This window comes from Otolemur garnettii, unplaced genomic scaffold, assembly GCF_000181295.1.
Source record: "Otolemur garnettii isolate 467f Iridium unplaced genomic scaffold, OtoGar3 scaffold00046, whole genome shotgun sequence".
Taxonomy (NCBI): domain Eukaryota; kingdom Metazoa; phylum Chordata; class Mammalia; order Primates; family Galagidae; genus Otolemur; species Otolemur garnettii.
Window position 1 is genome coordinate 10953551 of NW_003852441.1, and position 18935 is coordinate 10972485.

General features: G+C 47.8%; 2 protein-coding genes and 1 pseudogene across 2 annotated transcripts; 2 read left to right on the plus strand and 1 right to left on the minus strand.

The window, feature by feature from the left end:
• Positions 1-5756: 5756 nt before the first annotated feature.
• SLC25A35 (solute carrier family 25 member 35) lies at positions 5757-9908 on the plus strand. Its single transcript, XM_012805954.2, has 5 exons — positions 5757-6667; positions 8116-8181; positions 8615-8767; positions 9114-9248; positions 9411-9908. The coding sequence occupies exons 1-5, from the start codon at positions 6293-6295 to the stop codon at positions 9582-9584; spliced, it is 903 nt and encodes a 300-aa protein (XP_012661408.1). The 5' UTR covers positions 5757-6292; the 3' UTR covers positions 9585-9908.
• Positions 9909-9984: 76 nt separating this feature from the next.
• Positions 9985-11428, minus strand: RANGRF (RAN guanine nucleotide release factor). Its single transcript, XM_012805955.2, has 5 exons — positions 11213-11428; positions 11008-11124; positions 10647-10803; positions 10481-10566; positions 9985-10256 (listed from the first exon to the last, which is right to left on the minus strand). The coding sequence occupies exons 1-5, from the start codon at positions 11287-11289 to the stop codon at positions 10133-10135; spliced, it is 561 nt and encodes a 186-aa protein (XP_012661409.1). The 5' UTR covers positions 11290-11428; the 3' UTR covers positions 9985-10132.
• A 5920-nt stretch (positions 11429-17348) lies between these two features.
• On the plus strand, positions 17349-17462 carry LOC111725722 (annotated as a pseudogene).
• The last annotated feature ends 1473 nt before the right edge of the window (positions 17463-18935 follow it).

An 18935-nucleotide genomic window follows, 5' to 3' on the forward strand; every position in this document is an offset into this window, starting at 1 on the left:
AAAAAAAAAAAAAAAAACTCAACAATAAAAAAACTCAATTAAGGGGGTAAATATCTGAATAAACATATCACCAAAAAAGATATATATATGGCAAGTAAACTTATGAAAATATGCTCAATATCATTTATCATTAGAGAATTGCAAATTAAACAGTAAGAAGATAAAACTACACAACTAAAAGAATGGCAAAAAAATGTATATATATAGGCGCCCGTGGCTCAAAGGAGTAGGGTGCTGGCCCCATATACCAGAGGTGGTGGGTTCAAACCCAGCCGTGGCCAAAATAAATAAATAAATAACTGCAAAAAATAAAAAATCTGACAAAAAGCCCCTGATATCAAATTATCAAATGTTGATGAGAACATAAAGGAAAAAAAATCTCTTGTTCATTTCTTTTTTTTTTTCTTTTTTTTTTGAGACAGAGTCTCACTTTGTCACCTTTGGTAGAGTCCCATGATGTCACAGCTCACAGCAACCTCAAACTCTTGGGCTTAAGTGATTCTCTAGCCTCAGCCCCCCAAGTAGCTAGACTACAAGCACCGACCACTACACCTGGCTATTTTTAGAGATGAGATCTTGCTCTGGCTCAGGCTGGTCTGGAAAACTCATGCAATCCACCCTCTTTAGCCTTCCAAGTGCTGGGATTACAGGCATGAGCCACCACACCTGGCCCTCTCATTATTTCTGAATGAGAAATAAATGCAAAAATCTACAGACACTTTGGAGACAGAATCGCAGTCTCTTACAAAGCTAAATATGGTCCTACCATATAATCCAGTAGCAACCAAAATATCTTTCAATACATGAATGGATAAACTATAACACAATGAAATAGTATTATTCAGCAATAAAAAGAAATGAGCTAGCAGGGCACAATGGCTTATGCCTATAATCCTAGCACTATAGAAAACTGAGGCAGGTGGATTGCTTGAGCTCGGGAATTGGAGACCAGCTTGAGGAAGAGACTAAAAATATAAAAACTAGCCAGGTGTTGCAGTGGGCACCTATAGTCCCAGCTGCTCCAGAGGCTAAGGCAAGAGGATCATTTGAGTCCAGGAGTTGGAGGTTGCTAAGAGCTAAGCTGATGCCATGGCACTCTACCCAGGATGAGAGATTGAGTCTCTGTCTCGAAAATATAAGGGAGGGAGGAAGGAATGGAGGAAGCGGGGAGGGCAGGCAGGCAGGCAGGCAGGCAGGCTGGCTATAATCCTAGCACTCTGGGAGGCCAAGGTGGGTGGATTGCCTGAGCTCACAGGTAGGAGACCAGCCTGAGCCAGAGAGACTCAATCTCTAAAAATAGCTGGGCATTGTGGTGGGCGCCTATAGTCCCAACTACTTGAGAGGCTGAGGCAAGAGAATAGCTTGAGCCCAAGAGTTTGAGGTTGCTGTGAGCTATGATGCCATAGCACTCTATCAAGGGTGACAAAGTGAGACTATCAAGAAAGAAAAAAAAAAAAAAAGGCTCAGCACCTGTGGCTCAAGTGGCTAAGACACCAGCCACATACACCTGAACTGACAAGTTCAAATCCAGCCCGGGCCCACAAAACAATAATGATGGCTTCAACAAAAAATAGCCACTGTGGTGGGCACCTATGGTCCCAGCTACTTGAGAGGCGGAGGCAGGAGAATCACTTGAGCTCAGAAGTTGGAGGTTTCTGTGAGCTGTGATGCCACACAGGGTGACAGCTTGAGGCTCTGTCTCAAAAAAAGAAAAAGAAAGAAAGAAAGAAAAAGGAAGGAAGGAAAAGATAGGAAAAAAGAAAAGAAAGTTGCTGTGAGCTGTGATGGCACAGCACTCTATGGACGGCAACAAAGTGAAACTCTGTCTCTAAAAAAAAAAAGGAAATGAGCTAGGAAGTCATGAAAAGACATAGATAAAAATTAAATACATATTTCTAAGTCAAAGAAGCCAGCCTGGTAAGGGTACATAGTATATAATTCCAACTATATGGAATTCTGGAAAAGACAAATACTGTATACAGAGGCAAAAAAAAGATAAGTAGTTGAGGGATGGTTTAAATAGGTGAAATACAGGGTATTTTTTAGACTACTCTGTATAATACAATATTTATAGGCTAGGTGCAGTGGTTCACACCTGTAATCCTAGTACTTTGGGAGGCCAAGGCTGGAGGATCACTTGAGACCGGGGTTCAAGACCACCCTCAACAGCTTAGTGAGAACCCCATCTCTACAACACATAGAAAAATTAGCTGGGAGTGTTGATGGAGCTATGATTGAAAGCACATGTAGTGAGAAATAGATGGAGTCAGTCAGGCTACCACCAACATGATACAGCTGATCTGGTGGATTTAGGTCCTACCTAAGGGATTTTTACCTGTCATCTCTTTTCTTTTTTTTGAGACAGAGTCTCACTATGTGGCCCCTGGTAGTATGCTGTGGCATCACAGCTCACAGCAACCTCAAACTCTTGGGCTTAAGCAATTGTCTTGCCTCAGCCTCCCCAAGTAGCTGGGACTACAGGCACCCACCACAACACCCAGCTATTTTTTTTTTCCTTGAAGTTGTCATTGTTGTTTAGCAGTCCAGGCCTGGGCTCAAACCCGCTAGCCTCGGTGGCTGGTGCCCTACTTTATTGTTTTGCAAATTTATCTCCCAACCTAAAGATGAAAATCTTGAGTAGTTTAAGTGGATTGATTTAGCAGATTAACTTTTGAATTGGAATGTTGTAATAGGTCCTGGAGTTATGCTGATTATTATTTAAAATAAGGGCTAATGTGGTCTTTGCTTTGAACTTTTATGTATAAAACTGTGATTTTGTAAATAGAAGAATAGAACAGTCTTGGAGAGGCTATTCTCATTGTTCTCCAGAATCACAGGCCTTCTGACAAAGTTTGGTGGGTCTAACCCCATCTCTGCAAATTGGCTGACAGTGATAGGCAGTCAGACCCTCTTCATCTGGTAACATGATGATGCCACTCTAGCCTGTAAAGTAATGCATAATGAATGTTATATTTGTCAAAACTCATAAGACATTACAGTACAAAGAGTGAAACACTATATGCAAATTCTGAAAAAGAACTTAGAAGGTCAGGGGATCCCAGAGTGGAATGAAGATTGTCACAAAAGAATCTAATCATATTAAACAAGTATGGAATAAGGCAGCACCTGTGGCTCAAGGAGTAGGGCACCAGCCCCATGTACCAGAGGTGGCAGGTTCAAACCCAGCCCCGGCCAAAAAATGAAAAAAAAAAAAAAAAGAGTATGAAATAATTGGCCGGAGGCAATGGGTCACACCTGTAATCCTAGTACTCTGGGACATGCCGAGGCGGGTGGATTGCCTGAGCTCGCATGTTCAAGATCAGCATGAGCAAGAGCGAGACACCCCATCCCCACCCCCCAACCCCCGTCTCTAAAAAATAAGTGCTGACCTAAGTAACTATGGAAATGAGTAGAGTCTGTAAGACCAAAGAAAGTAGAATTACACAGAAGCACTGTTGGTTCCCACAGGGGTATGAGTTAATTCTGGGATAGGTGCACTGGCTCATGCCTATAATCTCAGCACTTTGGGAAGTTGAAGCAGGAATATGGCTTGAGGCCAGGAGCTTGAGTCAAGACTGGGCAACACAGGGAGATTCTGTCTCTATAAGTGCCCCTGTAGTCCTAGCTGCTCAGGAGGTTGAGGCTGGAGAAGGACTGCTTGAGCCTAGGCTCATCCTTTGGCTCAAAGACTTAGTGGTACACCAGAGAGATGGAGATGATTCAGACCTGGTCTCCAGAGCATCCAGGAACTCTCCAGCTAGCAGAAGAAGTCAAATGGTAAACAAATGCTAATGAAAATAAGAAAAGTGGATAAATGCTTGAGGAACAAAGTGGGATAGGAGTGATTGAATGTGGGAGAATTTGGAAAAGCTTCAGGACTTGGAGATCACCATAAAAATTGAGTGGTGGAAGCTGGGCACGGTGGCTTCACACCTGTAATCCTAGCACTCTGGGAGGCTAAAACAGGTGGATTGCCTGAGCTCACAGGTTAGAGATCAGCCTGAGCAAGAGTGAGACCTCATCTCTAAAAGCAACCAGGCATTGTGGTGGGCACCTGTAGTCCCAGCTACTTGGAAAGCTGAAACAAGAGAATCACTTTAGCCCAAGAGTTTGAGGTTGCTGTGAGCTGTGATGCCGTTAGTTTGAGGTTGCTGTGAGCTGTGATGCCACAGCACTCTATCAAGGGTGACAAAGTGAAGACTGTTTCTCAAAAAAAAAAAAAAATGAGTGGTAGAGAGCATTCTAGGCAGTTGGGAACAAGCGATACAAGGCACAGAGGTCTAATAGCTTTTGACTTTGCAGGAGATCTAATTGTTGGGCACCTAGTACAAGTCCAATACCTTCTGTCAAATATGTGCAATAGATATCACTCATTTTGCAAGGGGCTCTGAGATGTTTAGTAACTTCCCATAGGCCATCCAGCTGGTAGGCAGGAAGATCCAAAATGGAATTCCAAATAATGCTCTAAGTCTGTTGGCTGCCTCTCACAAAGGTAAACCCTCTGCCTCTTCCTCCCACCACAGGTGACACTCCCTAGCCCCTTGCATTCTTTAAGTTTCCTCATTCAACAGCTTCCCACCTACCTTCCCCAGTTCTTTCCTCCAGTCTCGCGTGATTAACATAGCAGCTGTTTCCGGATCCATTTCCTCTCAGTCTCAATTCCCAGTTGTACCAAATTCAGTCTATTTTATTCTTTCCCTCGCCTCTTCGCTCAGCTGCTTATAATATAGAATCACTTGGCGCCTCTAACAACTTAACTATTACCAGCCTCAGGAGCAAGGTCAGGAGTCTAGACTCTCAGGATCAAGATCTCCCACCACCTGCTGGCTGCTGTAACCTCAGGAACGCCATAGAGGGGATCAAAATCTCTGCCTACGCCTCCCCTGCCTTCTCCTAGTTGCTATAAAGATCAAGAATTTAACAATTTGACCAAGCTTTTTCTTCATTCTTCGTGCCTCTAGTTCTCCGTGCCCGCAGCCAGCCGCACCTTGGCGATAGAATCTACAAAAACGGGCGGCGCCTGTGGCTCAGTGGGTAGGGCGCCAGCCCCTATACCGAGGGTGGCGGGTTCAAACTTGGCCCCGGCCAAACTGTAAAAAATAGCTGGGGGTTGTGGCTGACACCTGTAGTCCCAGCTCCTCGGGAAGGCTGAGGCAAGAGAATCGCCTAAACTCAGGAGTTGGGGGTTGCTGTGAGCTGTGACGCCACGGCACTATGACAAAGTGAGACTCTGTTTCAAAAAAAAAAAAAAAAAATCAACAAACACTTTACTCCGCCTTAGGAGATAGATACCGTCCGGCAGGTGAGTCCCAGCTGCCCACGCGGGCGGGGCGCAGCTTCCAGGCTTTCCCAGCACCCTCACCCAGCAGGGCGTGGACCTCCAGTTAGGCCCCACCCACTCACGACCAGGAAAGAAGGCGAAAGAGAGGAACCCTCTGTCCACAATAGGAGCATCCCCAAGAACCCCAGTGGGGGACTGCTGCCTTTGCTCTCGGACTTCGTTCGTCCGGGACCACAGGGTACAGCAACAACGCGCCCCCAGGTGCCGGAGCGCGGAGAGTTAATTCCAACTGCCTCTCAGCCCATTCCGGGGGCCGGGTCGCTGAAAGGGCCTCTTATTGGCCATGGCGCCGGCTCTGCGCTGATTGGCTGAGGCTCTTGGCTGTGACTCTTAGTTGCTTCCCATTGGCGCAGTGCTCCCGAGACAGGAGTGTGGCACCCCGGCCTGGGCAGGTTACGGCGGGTGCTGCTGCTGAGAGCTCCTGGGGCTTTCTAGGGACACTCATACCTGGCCTGAGACCCGACTTCTTTCCTGGATCCAGATCTCGTTGTTGTCCTGGGAACACCACCGGTTCTCCTCCCGGATCCTTTTTCTCCTTAACCTGCTAGCTTTCTTTTTCCTACCTATCCAGCTTCCATCTCCCAACTCTGCGTTTTCCTCCTTTACACCCTGGGGTAGTCTCCATCCCAAGCATCCCGTCTGCCGCCTCCTGGCTTTTGCCCCTCCTTAACCTCAAATCCCTTGACCAGCAGGGCCCTGCCATAACCTTCTCACCACTGTCTCCTAAACTCCCCTCTCTTCCCTCTACCAGCTTCTCTCTCAAATCCAGCTAACCAATCCTTGACCTCTTGACATTTGACCCTGACACCCTTGACTCCAAACCTCTAAATTCTTACCTTCTGCAGATTGTACTGCTGAAACTGAGGACTTCCCCTGACTTCCAACCTCCCTTTCTGAGACTCATTTTTATTTTCTTACCCTTGGGCCAGTTCCAGTTGCTGCTGTCCCACCATGGACTTCTTGATGAGTGGTCTGGCAGCCTGCGGGGCCTGTGTGTTCACCAATCCCCTGGAGGTGGTGAAGACCAGGATGCAGTTGCAGGGAGAACTGCAGGCCCCTGGCACATACCAGAGGCACTACCGAAATGTGTTCCATGCCTTCATCACCATCGGCAAGGTGGATGGCCTGGCTGCCCTGCAGAAAGGCCTGGCCCCTGCCCTCTTATATCAGTTCCTGATGAATGGCATTCGACTGGGCACCTATGGGCTGGTCGAGGCTGGGGGCTACCTGCACACCGCCGAAGGCACCCTCAATCCTTTCCGCAGTGCAGCAGCTGGGGCTCTGGCTGGGGTCATGGGAGCCTACTTGGGGAGCCCCATCTACATGGTAAGAAGAGTGATCTTGCTTGGGGCCTTCAGAGCAGATCCTTGGTGTAGGGTAGAAGCCCAGTCCTCCACAAAAGTGCTGTCCCTCTGCAAGTAGGGCAGGGATCAGGACAGGCTTTGTCCTATACACACTCATCCAATGGACACAATGGAGTGTATTGATTAAGATTATGGGCTTTGGAATCAGTCTTTCTAGAACTTAAATACTGGCTTTGAAAATTACTAGTTGTTGAGCTTCAGTTGCCACATCTGTAAAATGGGAATAATTTTTGAGTGATTATTGGGAGGATTGAGGGAGACAAATGTGATCATACATGTAAAGTGTTAGTACAAATCATAGCAAATAGTAAATATTTGATAGTATTGCTTTTATCATTTTAATGTCATCTGATATTGAGGTTGGATTTCTGTAGGGGAGGATGAAGAATATGAGTAATATCAGTCAGTGTAGGTATCAGGAAGGTCCTGGGTGTCACAGAATTACAATCTCACCTGTCTTTGCCTTTTTTTTTGAGACAGAGCCTCAAGTATCCCCCTGGGTAGAGTGCTGTGGCATCACAACTCACAGCAAACTCCAACTCCTGGGCTCAAGCGAGTCTCCTGCCTCAGCCTCCCAAGTAGCTGGGATCACAGGCGCCCACCACAATGCCGGGCTATTTTTTGGTTGCAGCCATCATTGTTGTTTTGGCAGGCCCAGGCTGGATTCGAACCCGCCACCTTAGGTATATGTGGCTGGTGCCTTAGCCACTTGAGCCACAGGCACTGAGCCAACCTGTCTTTGCTTTTGAGTTATCTGGTATAGGTGAAGGGTTGATATCCTGAGCCCAGAGAGGGGAAGTGACCTGCTGAAGGTCACATGGCTGCTTGTTGCTAGGACTAGGCCCTGCTTAGTGCTCCTAAGAACAAAAGAGACTGGAAGGCAGTATGTTCTGTAGAAGAAGCAGTCTGATCTCACTCCCAGGGAGTGAAATTTGGGAACAGTGGTTTCTCCAAAGTCAGATGGCTACGTTCTCCTATGTGGATTGAGAGCTGGAAAGCAAGTTTTGCCCAGGGTCTGGCAGAGAGCCTGATTGAGGTGGTAGCTAGAGCTCTGGTCTGGGAATGGGAGCTGGCATGAGAGGCTGGACATTCAGGTCTTGCCTAACATGACCAGCCTTAGGAAATATTGTCATTCTCTACTCTCTCCACCTCCCACTGCTAGCCCAAGGGAAGGAGGATGTGGAGGGTGTTTGGTATCTTCAAGCTCTAGGAGATCCATCCCCCTGGGCCTGGAGCCAAGGGACAAGAGTCTCATGAACAATGTGTTAAGTAGGGACAACAATAATTATCAGATAAAAGGATATTTATTGCTGAACACCCTGGAGGAAGTGTGAGGGGGTCAGGCACTTTTGTAGCTAAAGCAAAAGGAGAACCACTGGGGCATAGGTTGTGATACTCTCTTGTTCCCAGGTGAAGACACACCTACAGGCACAGGCAGCCTCCGAAATTGCCGTAGGTCACCAGTATAAGCATCAGGTGAGGGTTCTCCAATCCCCATGGAGTCCCTGACCATCCTCTCCCATTTCCCCCTAGCTTTCTGCCTGCACCCAGCATCTCCTGTCCCAGCTACTGTTCTGTCCAACCCATCAGCTCAGTCCCAATTTGTCCCTGTAGCCTTCTCCAGATACTCTTTCCAACATCTACCCCAGTTCCTCTAATCTTCTGCCCATTTCTTCTGACCTGCTCATGTCCTCACTTGCACACATCCTGTCCCTATTCTGAGGAGGGAAGGGATGCAACAATGGACTGGTAGACAACCAAAGGCCCACATTCTGGCTCTAAGCCTACATTGAACTGGTTGTCTGGATAACAGGTGCCTATTAAGGACCCATCCTTAGCAGTGTTAGGAGGTGGCAGCCCCTGATGATGGGGTGACTAAAGCCCACCCCCCTGATCTTCCCCCCACCAGGGCATGTTTCAGGCACTAACCGAGATTGGCCAGAAACATGGTCTGGTGGGGTTGTGGCGTGGGGCCTTGGGCAGCCTACCACGAGTTATCATCGGTTCCTCCACCCAGCTGTGCACCTTCTCTTCCACCAAGGACCTCTTGAGCCAGTGGGAGGTACTGCCCAGGAAAGGGTTGGGGCCATCTGGGGAGTGGGGGGACAGGGAGGGGAAGTTGAGGTGGGCCCTGGAGGGAATGTGAAGGAGCATTCAAATGTGAAAGAGCAGCAGGCCGGCTTGGGAATCACTGACTCTTTAGACCCTTCCTATAGTTCTCCTATCACTTCCTCCTAGAAGGGGCACCCTGGCCTTCCTCCTTCACTGTGTTATCACACTATCTTAGAATTGATGGAATATAAGTACCAGGAGTTACCAGTACAAGTATCCCCAGGACAGGGCCTGTCCTGTACCTAGGGGTTGAATGATTGGGTGATTGACAAAGCTTTTCCTCCTTCCCCTCTTAGGTCTTTCCTCCCCAGAGTTGGAAGGTGGCTCTGGCAGCTGCCATGGTGAGTGGCATTGCAGTGGTCTTGGCCATGACACCCTTTGACGTGGCCAGCACAAGGCTCTACAACCAGCCCACAGATGCACAGGGCAAGGTAAGGAAGCACTCTGGGATGTAGGCAGGCAGGGAAGAAGGGGTGGGGAAGCAGGTTGTGGGTGTTGGTGGGACAGCCTGAAGCGCAGCCTACAGAGGTAAAGTCCCTGGTGGGCTCTGACAAGCTCCTTCCCTATGCTCTCCCTTTCTCATGTGCTCTCAGGGCCTCATGTACCGGGGGATCCTGGACGCTCTGCTGCAGACGGCTCGGTCAGAGGGAATTTTTGGCATGTACAAGGGTATAGGTGCCTCCTACTTCCGCCTTGGCCCCCACACCATCCTCTCACTCTTCTTCTGGGACCAGCTGCGTTCCCTGTACTACACATACACTAAATAACAGCCACTCTCCCACATGCCACCAAATCAGCACTCTAGACACTTGTGCCTCCACTATTATGTCTTGATGACTTACTACTGACCAGGTGACCTTTCATCCATCCAAGGGGGACAGCCAACCCCACTCTTCATCTGTTCTCTCAGGGTTCAATCACTACAAGGGACAGTTTCCCTCCCTTCCTTGGGTGTTGCTTAAACTTCCCTACCCAGCCCCATGTACACTTCACACCCTTTCTCAGGGCTGAAGCAGTCACTCCAAAGTGTATTTCCTCCCACAATCATTGCCAGTCTTAAGTCTCTCCTGTGCCCACACACAGCTTTAAACTACTCCCCTCTGAGACCCAAAGGGAATTGGGGATATCTATGTGTCTTGTTAGATGCAAAGGCACAGATTATGTTGGTTATAAAGCAAGTTTATTTCTGCAGAGAGGTGTCTTATGTTTATGCACAGGGGAGAAATGAGAGGAAAACCAGATATTCAACCTCTTTCACCCTCAAAGAACTGGGTCCTCAAGTCTTCAGCAGCCTCCATGCAGTGTTTTAGCATCTTTACTGGGGACCAAAGATGTTGGGATCATGAAGGGTCAGACTGGTCACCAGCTGTTCAAAGTCACCCAGGCTCCAGGGTGGAGGCGACTGATTTTCAGGGCCAAAAGATGACCTGTTGTCAGGGCTTTGGGTGAGAGAAGAGAGTGAGAGAGAATATCATCCAGGCCTTAAGTTTAGAAGTTCCCATTTCTTCTTCTTTACTGGACTTGGGTATCTGTGTCCCTAAACCTCTGGCCCACTCCTGCTTCCTTCTAGAACCCCACCAGTCAATCTCCCTGCTATGCCCCTCCCAGCCCAATTCTCCTGGGGACCCATTCAGGGGACACCCATCCTTTCCCTCTTCCTTACGGAGGCTGATTGAAGGTGAGCAGGAGATCAGTCTGGTACAGGGGCAGCCGCAGCAATGCCTGATACACTGTCACATCCTTTGCTACCTAAAGGGATCAGTGTGAGGATGCTTACATGGATCACCCTTTTCACCTTTTCAAGACACCCCACACTCCTGACTCCTCACCTGCTGGTTTTCCTTAGCTACCTGCTGCTTGCCAGAGAGGACCCAGGCTTCTTGACAGCAGCTCCTCAGGGCCAGGTTCTCCAAACAGAGAGGCTGGACAGACTCCACTTGGACAGTCCGAGCCCCTTGCACACTACCAACGTCTTCAAAGTGGTACCTGGGATATGAGAGTAGGGTCAAGGAGGGGCATCTCACTCACCTCCCCAGGAGCATCCTTAAATCCTAGGCGTTGTTCAGTTCCCCAGGTACAGTATACATATAGCCATTGGAGCTCTCCTTGCCCAATTAACCGTCCTATCATGAGCCCTGCCCACTTCTTCTGCTCCGGCCCTCCCATTGGCCAGCCGTGGCCTTCCCTCACCTTGCGGCTGCTTCGCCCCTCACGTGGGCCTGCAACTCCAAAAGTTCCAAGATCAGGCTTTGGTCTGTCACCTGGTGGCAGAAAACTTCCTGATTGTCTGGGACCGGTCGGAGGTCGCTGGAGGGAGTCGAGACAGACCCTAGTTGACCCCAGCTTCTTCCCGCAACCACCCAGACCGCCGCCACCTGCGCCCAGGCCTTCTCACCTTACATCAATGGCCCCAGGGGGGAGAACTATGGAAAAGGCGCCTCCGAACAGGGGATAGTCTCTTGTGAGTTCCATGGGCCTGAGACTAGAGTATGAGCGTTAGAGAAATTAAAAAGAAACCCACGTGGGGTCACGTGGCATCACCTCCCTGGGTTTCACAGCTGCCACCGCCACCTCTGGTCTTGCTTTGCTCCTGGACCCTTTAAGATTTGGCCACGCCCAGTAATATGCTGGCCAATCAGCGCTCGCACCTTGTGGGTGGGGCCCAGGATGCTGTCTTGGAAGCCAAGCTCTCTGCTGCGGGTGGTGAGATTCTGCGGTCTAACTAGGATCTTGGTGGGGGTGGCCTTCCTGGTCCTTAAGTGTGGACTTTTGAGTGAATCCAAATTTTACGTAACAAATCCTTTTGTTAAAGGGGTGCAGCAAAGCGCGATGAAACTTTTTTGTTGCCTCCTCTTTTGGTGCTTAAAAAAGAACAATCTTGGGCTGGGGCAGTGGCTCACGCCTGTAATCCTAGCACTTGAGAGGCCGAGTCGAGTGGATTCTCAAAACGCACAGGTTTGAGAACAACCTGAAAGCGAGATCTCGTCTCTAAAAACCGCCGGGCGTTGTTGCCAGCGCCTGTAGTCCCAACTACTTGGGAGCTGAGGCAAGAGAATCCCTTAAGCCCAGGAGTTTGAGGTTGCTGTGAGCTATGACCCCCACAGCACTCTACCAAGTGTGACAAAATAAGACTCTGTCTCAAAAAAAAAAAAAAAAATCTTGCTTCTCCATTCTTGTGATGCTTTATTAAGAAGTATGTGATCTACTTCCATCCAGGTTAATACAAAACCAAGAATCCAGTGCCTCAATTCTAATGTGAAGGCAGTAGATGAACTAATCCAAGGAGTCGGGTAGGGGAATGAAGGAGCAGGGAAATGGGTGGAGGGGGGAGGATGGGGAGTCACGGTGTATGGCACACCTCTTGGCGGCGGGACACAATTATAAGAGGGCCTTTATTGGATGCAATGAGTGTAACCTAATTCTTTGTACCCTCAATGAATCCCAAACAACTAAAATACATAAATTAAAAAATATATATGGCTCAGCACCTGTGGTTCAAGTGGCTAAAGCGCCAGCCACGTACACCCAAGGCGGCGCGTTCGAATCCAGCCCGCCCGCCCAACAACAATGACGGCTGCAACCAAAAAATAGCCAGGCGTTGTGGCGGGCGCCTGTGGTGCCAGCTACTCGGGAGGCTGAGGCAGGAGACTCGCTTGAGCCCAGGAGTTGGAGGTTGCTGTGAGCTGTGATGCCACAGCACTCTGCCCAGGGGGACAGCTTGAGACTCCTGATGCTCCTCCAGGGGGCCCCTGTTTAAGTCTCCTGAGACTGTGGGGCCGCTTGAGGGCGAATGGGCTGCCAACCAGAGGGCTAATTACTGGATCTGATGTTGGGAATTAAGAGAACAATGGGTCCAGGTGTGGGTCCAGGTTAGGATTCAGGCCTCACGCTTTTCTGAAAGTGAGGCCTAACTCAGGGATTAGAGATCTAATCTCCCTTAAATCTTTATCTGGGGGTGGAGGAGTTGAGGTCTCTCTCACACACACACACATACACCTGGACAGAAGCAGGGATTAAATTCTGTGTTGTTTTTCTTTTACAGATTTTTAGTGTTCTTAAAGTTTTAGCTTAATTATAACCTCCCAGTTAATTTCTCCTTTCATCTTTGATCCTCAACACCTGACAGAGTGCTTAGAGCATAACAAGGCATACAATACAAGTGTCCATAAAGTTCGTGTGCAATCTTAAATGGCCCAACTATTTTAAATATGTATATTGCAGAATGAGTGAATAAACTCACTCAAGCTAATGGCTAAGACCCAGGGGGCCACTCACAGCCTTATAGCTTCTAGAGTCACCTACATCCCAGCCAAGAACCAGTCAGGATTCTCATTTTAGGCTGTCCCTTGGGATTCCAGGTGCTGACCATAACTCTGGACCCTAACAATTGAGTGAAATGGGGCCAGGGGCACATATTTCTTGGGCTTTACCTTGCCAGGCCCTGTGTCAAGAGCTGGAGATACAATTAGGACACAGCCCTTGAGCCTCACTGAAGGTGTACAAGGAACAGTGGAGCACACTTTTGAGTCTTAAAGGTTGACTCAGAGAATTCACCAGGACATCATAGGGGTATTCTAGCCAAGATAACATCAGGAGCAAAGACTTGGAGGTGAGAGGGCATATTCTGAGGAATGCAAATATATCAGTTTTGCACGTGTAAACCTGGTGGAGGGGGGTATGGGGGTAGTGGTGTAGAGTAGAGATAGGTGGTAGGGTGCTGTGACCACCCAGGTGTGCAGGGATTTTGTAGAGCATACTAGGAGTCTGGACTCCTCATTTCTCACTGCAAGCATTAGACTTCTCTCTGAACCTTGTTTCCTTCTCTCTGAAATGCTATTGAGATGAAATAAGAGATGGATATAATTGAATCTACATCTGTTTCTGGATAAAGAGAGTGGACTACGTTTGCTTCACATGGAGTTTTAGAGAGAAACAGAGTGTTACTGGTTCCAAAGGAAAAGAATGAACCAGGCCATAGGAAACCAAAGGAGGCAGGTCAAAGGCGTCTACCCCATGCTCTTTCTTCCCAGATGAGGAGTGACAGACCTCCCTTGTCGCTTCCTCCATCTTTCTTTTCTTTTCTTTCTTTCTTTCTCTTTCTTTTCTTTTTAATTGAGACAGTCTCATTCAACAGAGTCACCTGGGTACAGTGCCATGGCACACAGCAACCTCAAAGTCTTGGGCTCAAGAGATCCTCTTGCCTCAGTGTCCCAAGTAGCTGGGACTATAGGTACCCACCACAACACCCAGCTAATTTTTCTATTTTTAGTAGAGACAGGGTATCGCTTTTGCTCAGGCTGGTCTCAACTCCTGAGTTCAAGGGATCTGCCTGCCTCAACCTCCCAGAGTGCTAGGATTACAAACTGTGAGCTACCTTGCCTGGCTCTCCTCCCATATTTCTGCTGGCCAGCCATTTGTCCCTTCACCCTGCCAGGGGCAATACCAGCTCCAACTGCTTTGAAAGCAATCAAGCAGGTAGAGAGTCTTTGGAGAGGGACTTACAAGGACACAGAAGTTAACAGGGTCCCGGGGCTAGAAACATGGGTTGGGGGCCTATTCATGGGGCAGGAGAGGTCAGACGAGGTTAGGGAGGTGGAAGAGAAAGCCCTGCCCCAGTTTCCTCATTTTGGGCCTCTGGTATGTTTCATATTCTGCTATGAGCCTTGTGCAGCTAGGACTGCTGGCTCACCACAGTTCAGTAAGCTCTTGGAGGAAGAGCTCAGCAATCGCAATGGTAGGGTCTTCCAGGTGGTAGGAAGAAGTGAGGGGGTGGATGCCAGCCTCTTCTAGGATAATGGAAGACCATGGTCACTAAGCTCTTAACTCCACGTCCCTTTCTCCCTTCATCTCTTTCTTTGTGCCTGTCACTTCTGCTGCCCTTTCTAAATGCTGTCCCCACTCCCTGCACCCTTCTCCCATCCTTACTTTGTGTTCAGATACAAGCTTACCAAGAGATGGAATCTAATTGGGCCAATTAGTTTCCCGTCAGTCTGAAAGTATTTATTGGCAGGCTCTCCCTGGCCACCTCAGTCCACCAGCCAAAGACAAATGAGATTCCTGGTCCACCTAGCTGTGGCTAGGAAGATGGATATCATGGGACAATCTCAGTAGACTGAGATGGCCGACAACCACATTTTTCAGGAAGGTCTGTGTGGGCTTGAATGGCTCTCAGCCCTGTGGCTAAAGGAGGCTTGCAACTAATTGGTTCTTTTTCCCTGGGGCATTCCTTTATCCAATGCTCTACAGGCAGTTAATGTAGTTGTTTGCTTTGGGGGAAAGTGTCTCCAGAGCCCCTCCCTTTGAAGCACTAAGAGATAGATCAGAGATAACTCAACATCCAAAGGTAAACTCTTTGGGAAGATTTGAGCAAGACTTATTTCTATTAAGCATGGACTTTTAACCTTTTTTTTTTTCCCTCCCATAGACCCCTTTGGCAGTTTGGTGAAGCCTGTGGACCCCCACTCAGAATAATATATATTTTTTTAGTCCAAGTCTCACTGTGTCGCCCTCAATAGAGTGTCATGGCGTCATAGCTCTTACCAACCTCAAACTCTTGGGCTAAAGTGATCTTCTTGCCTCAGCCTCCCAAGTAGCTGGGACTACAGGTGCCCACCACAACGCCTGCTAGTTTTTCTATTTTTAGTAGAGACAGAGTCTCACTCTTGTTCAGGCTGGTCTTGAACTCCTGAGCTCCCAGATAACTAGGATTATAGGTGTAAGCCACCACACCCAGCCAGGATCATATTTTTAAATTCTTTCTCATGGTTTTTTTTCTTTTTGCAATTTTTGGCCAGGGCTGGGTTTGAACCTACCACCTCTGGCATATGGGGTCAGTGCCTTACTCCTTTGAGCCACAGGTGCTGCCCATATTTTTAAATTCTTATACAGGAATACAAAGGAAACTACAATATTCAAATATCAAAATTTAAAACCCAGATGTTTGATATGGTAAAATTCTGCTTCTTTGTTATGTTAATGAGATATAGCAGTAGGTGTAAGAACTGTAATGTCAAATTGATGTACATGAAACATAATTCAGGAGATGCACAACAACTCTAAGGTGAGGTCAAGTGCAGTGGCTCTGCGTGTAATCCTAGTACTCTGGGAGGTCGAGGCAGGTAGATTGCTTGAGCTTAGGAGTTCATGACCAGCCTGAGCAAGAGCAAAACTCCATCTCTACTAAAAATAGAAAAACTGAGGTAAGGGGACTGCTTGAGCCCAAGAACTTGAGGTTGCTGTGAGCTATGATAATGCTATGGTGCTCTACCCAGGGCAACAAGACTGTCTCAAAAAAACAAAACAAAACAAAACAAAAATAACTCCAAGGTGAGAATATCTATGTTAGTTATTATGATGAAGTCATGGGTAGTGCTATAATAATACTACTGTGCTTTGTTACCTACAGTCACAGTGAAAGGAAGTGTTAAATTTCAATTAAGAGGCTATTGAAAATAAAGATTTTTTTTTTTCCACCCAAGTTCCTTGACTGGAGGTTAAGAAATCCAGCTATGAAGTATTATGTGTCCCTAGCCATGTACTAAGCTCTAGGGGAGGATGTAAAAATGTGTGAAACTGGGTGCTTTTGTCTAAGGTCCAGGCTGGCTGGGGGAGCCCTGGGGGTGTACTGCAGCTCACATCTGTAGTGAGATAGACATTAGTGCCCCCACTTATCCCCTAGCTGGGAAAGATACCCAATGACAGTCAATGGTGGCCACAGTGGATTTCCAAATAAGGCCCTCTTATCATGAGAGTAGTATTTGTGAAGACCAGTGTGTCCTTGTGTTTGGGGTGATTCTGTAACTGTCATTCAGTCTCCTCCCTGGAACTTACCCAGCCCCATATGGCATCATTAGTCTATGTGCTAGGCACTTTCCTAGTCTACCTCTTTCAAGCCTCTGGGCATTTGCACATGCTGTGCCCTCTGTATAGAACTTTGTTTCCTCTTCCCTGGCTAGCATGTCTTCAGAGGTCCAGGACCAGATTAACTGCTCTCTCATGCTCTCCTATAACCCCTGTGGCCATTGCACCTCAGTGTATTGTAATTTGCTAAGCATCAGGAGGGCAGAGACCATGTGTGTCTTTTCACCTTTAGCTTCCCACTGAATTCTACAGGGCCTGGCCCATTGGTATGTTTTGAATGAATGTTGCTTAAGAGACAAAGCAGTATTTGCCAATTAAGACTAATTAAGGGCCAGGTGTAGTGGCTTATGCATATAATCCCAGCATTTTGGGAAATTGAACCCGGAGAATCACTTGAGGCCAGGAGTTTAAGATAAGTCTGGGCAATACAGTGAGACCCCACCCATCGCTACAAAAAAAAAAAAAAAAAAGAAGAAGAAGAAGAAAAAGAAAAATTAGCCACGCACGTGATGTGCCTCTGTAGTCCCAGCCACACAGGAGGCTGAGGCAGGAAGATCACTTGAGCCCATGAGTTCAGGGTTACATTATAGTGAGCTGTGATTGTGCCACTGAACTCCAACCTGGGTGACAGAGTAAGACCCTATTCTAAAAAAAAAAAGAGAGAGAGAGAGATCCTTTTATGATGCTTTTTATGATTCCTAAATGTTGTTTGGGTTTTCAAGTTCATGTGTAATAAGTGCCTCTCTTGAACTTTGTTACAACATGAGTACATTACCAGCCTGAGGTGAGGAAAAAAATATAAATTCTGGACAATGAAGTTTGGTGGAGCTTCCTGGTCGGTGAATACATTGATGTGCCAGAGGTGACATGTCTTGACTCTGGAGAGAGAACACAGGAGCTCAGATCTGAGACTTGTTCTCACCTTACCTATGTACATACTTTATCATAAAACTATAATATAGCACTTTGAGTTCTGTGAGTTGTAAATTATCAAACCCTTGGGGATTGTGGAACCCTGAACAGATAGTCAGTCAAAGTGTGGCTGACCTGGGAACCTACCTGGGAAGATTTGTGGCTGGTGAGGGAAGTCTTGTAGAAAACTAAGCCCCTGGGCGGGGCCTGTAGCTCAGTGGGTAGGGCACCGGCCCCATATACCGAGGGTGGCAGGTTCGGCCCGGTCAAACTGCAACAAAAAATACCTGGGCATTGTGACAGGCGCCTGTAGTCCCAGCTACTCAGGAGGCTGAGGCAAAAGAATCGCCTAAGCCCAAGAGCTGAAGGTTGCTGTGAACTGTGAACACCATGGCACTCTACCGAGGGTGACAAAGTAAGACTCTTGTCTCTGAAAAAAAAAAAAAGAAAGAAAACTCGGCCCTTAACCTGTGGGATCTGACACTAACTCCAGGTGGGTAACATCAGAATTTTTTTGCCATCCATATGGAGGAATGAGGTTTGCACTAAACTGGTACAAGTAGGAGAGGGGCAATGAAGCCAGGATAAGCAATGAGAAAGGGAAATGGGCTCGGTGGGCTGGCAGGTTCCAACCCAGCCTGGGCCTGCTAAACAACAATGACAACTATAATAAAAATAGCCAGGCATTGTGGCGGCCGCCTGTAGTCCTAGCTACTTGGGAGGCTGAGGCAAGAGAATCACTTAAGCCCAAAAGTTTGAGGTTGCTGCAAGCAGTGATGCCATGGCACACTACCAAGGGCTACACAGTGAGACTCTGTCTCAAAAAAAAAAAAAAAAAAAAAAAATTTTGTCTCCTGGCTTGGTGCTTGTGGCTCAAGCGGCCAAGGCACCAGCCACATACACCAGAGCTGGCGGGTTTGAATCCAGCCTGGCCCGACAAACAACAATGATGGCTGCAACCCAAAAAAGAAAAAAATAGCCAGGCGTTGTAGCAGCTGCCTATAGTCCCAGGTACTTGGGAGGCGGAGGCAGGAGAATTGCTTGAGCCCAGGAGTTGGAGGTTGCTGTGAGCTGTGATGCCATAGCACTCTACCCAGGGTAACAGCTTGAGGCTCTGTCTCAAAAAAAAAGGGGCGGGGGAACCATAATATGGATGATCCATAAGGTGCAGAGGAAGAATGGATAGCAGGCTCAAAGACAGAGGGCTGGACAAAAAGAACAGAGCTATCAGTGGCAGAAATCGAGAGTTGAAGAACAAAGAGAGAGAGGGCCTCTGTTCTTGCTCCTAAGTCATAAGACTGGGCACTTTACCCTTTGTCCCCTATTTCTTTTTTTTTTTTTTTTTT

What these genes read in the sequence shown, in the direction of transcription:
- SLC25A35 (XM_012805954.2), top strand. Translation starts at nt 6,293, where the DNA reads ATGGACTTCTTGATGAGTGGTCTGGCAGCCTGCGGGGCCTGTGTGTTC. An exon ending in GTCACCAGTATAAGCATCAG is followed by an intron (nt 8,182 to 8,614) that starts GTGAGGGTTCTC and finishes TCCCCCCACCAG; the next exon opens with GGCATGTTTCAGGCACTAAC. An exon ending in CCACAGATGCACAGGGCAAG is followed by an intron (nt 9,249 to 9,410) that starts GTAAGGAAGCAC and finishes ATGTGCTCTCAG; the next exon opens with GGCCTCATGTACCGGGGGAT.
- RANGRF (XM_012805955.2), bottom strand. Translation starts at nt 11,289, where the DNA reads ATGGAACTCACAAGAGACTATCCCCTGTTCGGAGGCGCCTTTTCCATA. An exon ending in AGGGGCGAAGCAGCCGCAAG is followed by an intron (nt 10,804 to 11,007) that starts GTGAGGGAAGGC and finishes CTCATATCCCAG; the next exon opens with GTACCACTTTGAAGACGTTG. An exon ending in TAGCTAAGGAAAACCAGCAG is followed by an intron (nt 10,567 to 10,646) that starts GTGAGGAGTCAG and finishes TGATCCCTTTAG; the next exon opens with GTAGCAAAGGATGTGACAGT.